This window comes from Limulus polyphemus, unplaced genomic scaffold (assembly GCF_000517525.1).
Source record: "Limulus polyphemus unplaced genomic scaffold, Limulus_polyphemus-2.1.2 Scaffold2157, whole genome shotgun sequence".
Taxonomy (NCBI): domain Eukaryota; kingdom Metazoa; phylum Arthropoda; class Merostomata; order Xiphosura; family Limulidae; genus Limulus; species Limulus polyphemus.
This window is the reverse complement of record NW_013667767.1, coordinates 183,240-192,027: the sequence shown is the minus strand read 5'-3', so window position 1 is coordinate 192,027 and position 8,788 is coordinate 183,240. Positions and strand designations below refer to the sequence as shown.

The following is an 8,788-nucleotide window of genomic DNA, read 5'->3' as shown; positions in this document are numbered from 1 at the left end:
GAAAGTCTGCAGACATACCGCTGTGCTACTGGGGGGCACAAATGATGCAGTGAAAAATTATACTTTATTTGTTGTATAAATACTGTTTGTGTTTTAAACCTGAATTCACACTTTGTTGTATGAAATAAAGTGTGTTGTTATGTGTGCCTTAGTTGCAACTGTAATTGTTGACAGATGACTCACAGACTTTTTAAAAAATAAAAGATTAATAATTTAATAAACTTGCATAATAATTGAGTTGTAAAAATGTGTTATTTGTAAAAAGACTTATTAAAGCTAACTTGCCAAAGTCACTTCTACCATGTATTAAAGTGGATTTTTATTACAAAATATTCACAACTATGTGGCCTATTGGTTAGTTTGCCTGGACTTGAATTCCACGGATTCATGGCTCATGGTCTGTTGCTGCAAAAATGCACTCTGCTTTTTGGGCTATTTATACACAATAAAAGGGACAGTCAAATCCCTATTCAATTAGATAAGAGTAACCAAATAGTTTGTGATGTGCACTGTTGACAAGCTGTTTCCTCTCTAATCTATTTTCAAATATTAGGGACAACGATGTGCAGATAGATCTTGTGTAGCTTTGTGTGAAATTTTGAAATAAACTTACTATATTTATAATATCAACTATTCATAATATCGTTTGGATATGTAATTTATGTAAATTATGATAACTGATCCATTTTAAAGTATAACCTTTGACCTGAACTTAAATAGTAAAGAATATTTATCACATTGCAAAAACAGTAGCTGAACTAACTAATGCTGAAGACTAGGATGATAATTTACAACCAGTATACAGATTCTCTTTGTTCACTAATGTTTTCTGAACATCTCTCAATTAATTTGATCCATTTTCTCTTATGTAGCTTAACAGTTTTTTGATCAGACTAGTGTTATTCTTCTTTTAATAAAAGTCATAGGTTAACATCTTAACAAGATGCTTATTAACCAAACTTTTAACACAGATTTATAAAGCTAAATTTATATATATATATATAAATGTTACAAAAGAAAACAATATATTTTAAAATCATTAACAAAAATTATATGGAATGGATGTTTCACAAAAGCATTATACAAGTCAGTCAGGAAAATATCATAGAAATGGTATTGTCAGGTTTTGTTTATATAGGTTAACAACTTGAAGTTAAACCCTATCAGGCTCTAATGTGGTTAATTTTACAGAAAAATTATCACAAGTTATGGTTGAATATACTTTTATAAACTTAATAAGAATAAACAAATCACAATATCTCTTTTAATTATCTATAATTTTAATTATATCTAACTTTAATATGTATTGTTATTTGATAGATTATGTTAAAAGTTGTGCCACTCTTGAAGTTTGTCGACAGATGGTTCTCACTTTGGATGTATCCTTTTATGATATTGCAGCTGTATTTTGTGTGTGTAATATATCAAAAATATTACAAAGAGCAATATTACATATACATTCTGGGAATTGTATATTTATTGATATGAGAATCAATTACATAAGTGGAAATTAGTAAATAAGAGAAGAAAAAACAGAATTGACAGTTTTGCAACAAACAATATATTGAATACATATGAAATAACCTATGTGATTATTAAATCTTTACAGTGTTATTATCTTTGATTTATAAGTTGAAACATTTCTCATTTTTGATCTTATGAATATTCTCAGAAAATGAAGCTGGTATTTTTCTGATATCTGTACATAGGATGTTTCATTTAAAGGACTACAGAAGAACTTGTTTTTCCAACACTATATATAACCTCCTCTCACACATAGCTTTTCCGATCAGTGCTGCCCTCTGTATGCAAAAGTTTTTGCTCCCCATTAGCCTTTAGGCTCCAACCTACACCCACTTTTTTACATGTGATATTGTTGCATGCAAATGAGTACATGACAACTCTCCACCAATAGGAGCTAGATACACACTCCTAGTGCAGCTGACTCCCTCTATACTGATTGTTCAATCATTACTTCTCAATTTGGCACTCATGTGTAAAGTCATGTTTCATTTTCACTTGTAAGCTTTTGTGATATTGGTGTTTGTTGTGGAAGAATCTATAAAAACACCAGCTGTGGAAATATTAAAATGGAATTTTCGTTTTTAAACATTCCTTCACCTGAAGATTTTGTGACATTTTATTGCCACATTATGAAGTCACAAGTGACTGTAACTTTCACTTCATCTGGGGTGGAACAACAAGACATAATTCACGCTAGACAAACAACTAAAATGGCATTGGGTTCCTCTTTGTCAATTGAAGTGATGGCTATTATGTGACAGGAATTGCAGTCTTTCATTTGGGCTGGACCTTCTTCTGAACCTGATATACTTTTACCTATTTGTGATGAAAGGGATTTTGACAGTCATTTTTCCCTCTACCTACTTTTGCTAAATGTTCTACCACTTCTCTCGTGAATCTACCAAGACCATTTTTCGTAATTTCTGAACATGGTTTCTCGGACATATTACCTTCTCTCTCTCTCTCCTGTCTCGTATGATTCTGCTCCTTCACTTCTTAATTTGTTCCCTGCTTTTTACTTGTATGTTTTCCCCCTCTCCACATTTTAAGTCCATATTGAGCAAATTTTATCTCAGTTTCTCTGTGGTGGAGGCATGCCTTGTCTTCCTTGCTTGGTTGCCACATATGGCTTGGCTTAACATTGGGTTGTATTTCCTTTCTTGGACTCATAAACATTGGAGTACCTTCTTCAGACTTTGGAGTCAAATTCTCTAACTTCTGTTTGATTTTCTCAGGTCTAAATTTCATGCCTGTGTCTTACCCTCACTATCCTGTTGTGTTATTTTCCCTGCGTTTCCTTTCTTTTGTAGCATTCCCTGTGCCCATGTGGTATTTTGAGTGGATACTCATTCCCCTATGTTTTCTAAATTGGTATGTTCTTCTTCCTTGGCCTTGTGCCTTCTGTCTTGACTGCTTTATTGCTGAAATTGTTTGCGAGAGATGCTCTTCTTTTGCAGGTACATTTGCCTCTCTCTTCTGTCAGCGACCTTTGTCTGGTTCCTTTCTTCTGTCAAGGTCTTTTTGGCGAAGAATCTTATTCTCTGCAGTCATTAACATTCTTTCTTTTCTCCCATCTCTCCAAAGCTTCTTTTCTCATTATTGTCTTCTCTCCTTCTACATTTTCTTTTTTCTCTTATTGGAGGTTGTCTATCATAGCTAAGCAAGATTTTTCTCATGAACTGGTCCCTCAGTCATTTGTTTTTTAAGCCTTAGCCATTTACTATAGTACCTATAATCCCCTCTTTTGGTTTTTGTTTTGTACCTATAAACTCTGTCAGTGGATGCATTTAGTCAGGACTGGTCCACTCTCTTACTTTAAGTTTGCCCCTATTCGTCTTCTCTCTTTCATTTGGAACATTCCTTGTCAAGTCCTTCTGGTGGTGCCATACTGGCCAACTCCATCATGGTTTCCTCTACGAACCTTCTGTTGTCCTTCATCTTCTTTTCTCCTGCTCTCATCTTCTTCAGCTGTGTACTTTGCTCTTTCATCTAGCCATATCATTGCTCTTACTTGCCAGGTGGGATTTGTCTGGTCCTTTGCACGATGTTCACAACTCTTTTCATGAGTAGCTTCCCTCCTTTCCCATTTTGTTTGTCCATCCACCATAATGGTTTATCAGCAGTAGTCTAGACAAGGCCTGATCGAGATTGTACCCACTCATGGACTATCATGAGCAAAGCAGACATGGGATCCCTGCCCATCCTCCGTGCCTAGTTTAGAACCTAGAGCTAGCCTGCCTTTAAAAAAAAGTTTTTTATGGTTACCTGTTGCAGTGTCTTACTGTGATGTGCTCCTCTGGGTTCTCCAACAGGCTTTCAACCCCCTATTTTTCTTTTAGTGGAGTATGGGAGTCCTTGCTACATATCAGTTCCTAGCTGCTGGGGTAGTGAACCATGGATTCTGCCTTCTGAGTGTGAGTGATCATTTCCACTCAGCAGGGAGTAGGGCAGTGGTGTTTTGTGTGTGAAGTACAATTCACCCTTTTCTGGCTGGCTTTTCCCCATCCTATTGCTGCCCTCATGTTGGGTTCCTTGGTGGTCTGGTGTTGGATTGATGCAGGACCAGCAAACTTCACTCATTTGTAGTTCAGCTATATATATCACTGAGTTTGAGGTGAAGATGGTAGAAACCATTCTCATTGTGGCCCAGTTGACACATTTCTGATGTCACTTGGTTTTGGACTGGAGTTGATCCACCATGTAAAATCTATATACATATAGCACTTTCAGGAGACTGATGCATGTTCTGGACTGTGTTTTTTCACCCATTCTAGTGATGCTTCTGTACAGGTGAAGAATGTACTCTGGTACAGACGAGGTGTTCCATGATATAGGTTGTGTCACTCCATGGGTTCCCTTCAGATGCTGCCCAAAGGGAGCTTATCTAAGTCAATTTTGCACCAGTCCATCCACCGCTTTAATGTGGGATTCTAGCTATATATGAGTGGAGTTTACACATCATATCAGAAGTTAACATTTTCCAACACTGAAAATGTATTTCTGATAGCTACTTACCTCTTTACACACTTCCCACCTTTTCTTCTCACTCATAGTGCATCTTTTCTTGCCTTATCTTAAAATTATGATTGAACAATCAGTATAGAGGGAGTCAATTGTGCTAGGATAGTGCATTGCGCTCCTATTGGTGGAGATTTGTCACATGTTCACTTGCTTGCAAAAATGCAGTAATATCACATGGAAACACTTGAGTTTAGGTGGGAGCCTCAAAGCTAGTAGTGAGCGGAAAGGTTATATGTGAGGAGAGAGGTAATTATGTAATGGAAAAAACATTTCAGTGTTGAAAAATGTTAAAATTTGTGTTTGTGATTGGACTTTGCTCAGAACTTGTAAACTAATTGAAAGAAAATGGGTATAAGAGTTCATTTTGTGATTTTTAAGAGTTACTGACTGTACAACTGTATGAAAGGGAATGGGAGCAAACCATTTTGTATATCTAAACAAAAATGTTTAAATTACTTTAAGAAACATTTCTTTTTTCGAAAATAATGAAAGCAATTTGTTTAGTTTCAAATAAATATAGTGAAACCTGTGAATACACCATCTTTAACTTTGAACTAGAAAGTTGGCAATGGTCGACTGAAGTTTACTGATTACAAGAATTTGATGTGCAGTCTTAAATATTGGCAGGTAAGAAAGCTTGAATTTTTAATAAAATTATATTGTACATCTTCAGAGTTTCCCATAACAACATCACAGTGGTTGAAAGATGACTATGCTTTCCATTAAATTAATGTTACTTATTCAAATTTGCATATGGATTTAAGAAATCATGCCTAAATAGTAGTTTCCAGCTTCATTTTTCACTCACTATTTCTAAGACAGTATTTTAGTTTAGTGAAACACACTCATGTTTATTATTTATTTGACTAAGAACAACCAATCATAGTAATGTCTCTGGAGATGCATCAGTCTAGAACTCCAAAGCAAATAAAATTTTTCTAAAGCCCATTTGCATAGTTTTCACTTTTTGAGAAATCCTAAACTTCATGAGTTGGTGTATCTTTCCAAACTATATTACTTTAATTTTATAATTTTAGCCCTGTTACTGTTTGATCTAGTAGTGTTATTATTGCAATGAATGTAATTTTTTCTTTGTCACTTTGTTTGACCATATACTATATTAATATTTGTGTTAATTGTACTAATTAATTTGATATGGGTGAGAAATTATCGTGGGCAAAATAAGCTCCCTAAAGAAGGTCGAAAGTTTCTTTAAGAAAGAAAAGAGAAACATAGTGAAAATTGTATTTGAATTTAATGCTTACTTTTGTTCAAATTATACTCATAGTAAAAAAAAAGTGACTAATTATTACAAATTATTCTCTTTAATGATATAACGTTCATATATCTATTTTTAATTAAACAAAATGGTGCTTCTGTGAAGATACTGACAAACATTTCACCTACAATTATTAAAAAAAAAGCACTATTATCTTTAAAAAACCTCACATATAGATATATAACAAGAGTAGTTTTGGGCTTGCACCCACAGCAGCTGCTGTTAAATGAAGTCTAATTTCACTAATTATTAACTTGGGTACTTTTGATAGGTCTTCCTTAGTCAGGGTGAATTGATTATCGAATTAAATAGCATAATTTAAAGTATTACATACAATGCATTTACTGGTTTTGCAGACAACTTTTAAAAACTACACAAAAGGAACAGCTGGAATACTTCGAGCAGAAAGACTGAAAGAAGCTCTTTTAGATATAGGTAAAACTTTTATATTTTCTTTGCTAAAACATGACTTTCTGTAGTAACCCAGATGTAAATCTTGGTTATATTTTGAAATAAAGCGTTTTTCTTGTGAGATCTCTGCAGAAAAATAGTTTCCAAAAAGATTAAGGTGTTTTATGAGAGATTATTTTCAGTACTAGAAATTGTTATGGGAGCAGTAAATAAAATGGGTGTAAAATGCAAATATTATGAGATTGCTTCCCCCCCCCCCAACTCTATTAAAATGAACTGTACCAGATACAGTCATGTGTTGATAGTTTATACTGTGATTGGCTGTCATCCACCTAATCAGACAGTGGGAAAATTTCATGTTTCACCAGAAGATTAAAGAAAGTGCATAAGACTGGTATTGTTGGTAATAAAAGTAGTCAAACCAGACAATTCAAACTCTTTAAAAATGATATTAAGTAACTCAGGTTATGCTTTTTTCATTCATATATGACAATTGAGTAGAGATCTATCCATGCCCTAGCTATATGTATAGGTATGAATGTTACCTCCAGAACAATAACATACAGAGGTTTGAGCATAATTTTGAATATGCAAATCAGCAAGTGACAACCATAGTTGAAATAAAGATGTCATGGAATGGCATGTATAAGAATTAATTTTGGAGAATTTCATTTCACAAAAAGTGGTAATGCCTTCAAATATTTATTGATTTTGGAAAGGTTATGTAACAGCCCTTTCTAATGCAAAATATCCATACTCTCAGATCAAAAATAAGTCCTCGGTGGCATTGGATAACAATACGGATAGGGTTAAAATAGTACTGCATAATAACTGTTATGTTTCAAGAGTGTAATATAACTGGTTTTAGATAACAAGTTGTCTGTAATTAACATTTGTTTTTAAATTGATTTTAAACTATCATAATTTTGCATATTAAAAACTACTCTTTGTATTCAAGATTAGAAACTGTAAACTTAAACCTCTATGAAGCTTTAAGAGTTTTACACTATTTATTGTTTGTTTATTTGGATAGGGTTCCAGTTAAATACGGAGTCTCTTTCACTCCTTGTTCTACGTTATATGAGAAAGGATGGAACATTGCGGTTTGGAGACTTTGTGTGTTGTATCTTGCAGTTATCTATGGCTTTTGGTAATTTATTCGTTATAGTTTAAAATCTGGTGTAATAGTTTACTTTGAAAAAGTAATAATGAAAATTTTTCCTTTACTACTTTTGAGTTCTTCATGTACTTTTAGTGTAGGTAGATTAAAACTATTTTTTTTTTCAAATTTGTAGTCCAAACCAATAGGGAGAGAGAGAGAGTTTTCATTAATAGTGTACTGTATATAAATCAATCACAAGTATTGTTATAATGTGTTTTATTTGTAGTTATGATTGTTTTTCCAAGTAAGTTTTTTTTTTCTTGTACAGTAATGGCATTTTTTGGTTAGAACAAAATTACTATATTTTCATTTTATTAATGGCTATTAGGGAGAAATTCATAAATGTTAACACTTACATGTTAAGTGCTTCAATAATTTTTGTTTCTGAATTTTTCAGCAACATTTGAAAGAAAGGATCCTTTGCAGAATGGTTACATCAAACTTAATCTATCTGAGGTATGTTCAATATGTTATTTTTAGTTGTTGAAAATTGTGTTGAAAGTTAACATCATACACTTAAATGAGATAGATGGAACAATGTGTGATAGGAACATTTCTCTTGTAGACACGTCAACATACACAACGATGTTAAATAACCACATACAGATTGCATATTCTTTAGTGATGAGCTACATCATGATTATAAAGAAAATATCATATATAAAATGATCAAAATACAAAGAATACAAAATATACCATAGATATGTTGAGAGTCATAAGTTTTATTCATGAAAGCTTGAACATAGTAAAGGGTGTTTCAAAAACTGCTATAAAAGGTGTTCAATATTTTTTACTTCTTTCTCAATCAGCATGCCATGTCTAACCATAAATGGAGCTACTACTGCTAGGTTTAACTGTCCTGGGCATTATTTCATGATTCTCATAATATCCTGTACACTAATAGATAGCTTATTCAAATTTCCTATTGTTGAAAGAGGGAAAAAGAAAAATAGTAAAAGCAGTACTTGTTCGTATATGCAGTATGATATGTTTTTTTTAGACACCATTTACCATATCCCAACTTTTCTGATCAAAGCTTATGATTCTTAATATGGCTCTGGTTAAAATTTGATCACTTAGAACAAGTAGGTTTAAGAAATAATCATTTCAGATATGATGCTTTCTTTATAACTGCCTTGTATTAGCAGGCCTGAAAATAGGCCTACTTTGCATTCTCTAATTTAATGGTACATCTCTATAACTGTTCCTTGCACTGAAAAGTTTGTTTCCTGATGGTTTTATTTTTCATTAATGCTTAACTTCTTCATCATACCACGTAATTGTATTCGTTTTTGATGAGGGAAATAATATGTGTATATATACTGAACCGCAAAAGAAACGTCGCAGTAATTAGAGGAAAAAATGATACAAGAATGAATGCCATATTTTTA

At 33.1% G+C, this 8,788-nt stretch overlaps 1 protein-coding gene across 1 annotated transcript in view; it reads left to right on the top strand.

Annotated features, from left to right (window-relative positions):
- The window catches only part of LOC106466121 (calpain-C-like), a gene marked incomplete at its 5' end in the record, with an annotated part of 23,728 nt that extends 15,301 nt beyond the window's left edge, over positions 1-8,427 (top strand). Inside the window, 6 exons of the mRNA XM_013926359.2 lie at positions 1,321-1,379; positions 5,104-5,172; positions 6,181-6,259; positions 7,269-7,385; positions 7,795-7,853; positions 8,398-8,427. Coding sequence (XP_013781813.2) covers positions 1,321-1,379; positions 5,104-5,172; positions 6,181-6,259; positions 7,269-7,385; positions 7,795-7,853; positions 8,398-8,427 — 413 coding nt within the window. The remainder of the gene's footprint in view (positions 1-1,320; positions 1,380-5,103; positions 5,173-6,180; positions 6,260-7,268; positions 7,386-7,794; positions 7,854-8,397) is intronic.
- Positions 8,428-8,788: the final 361 nt, after the last annotated feature.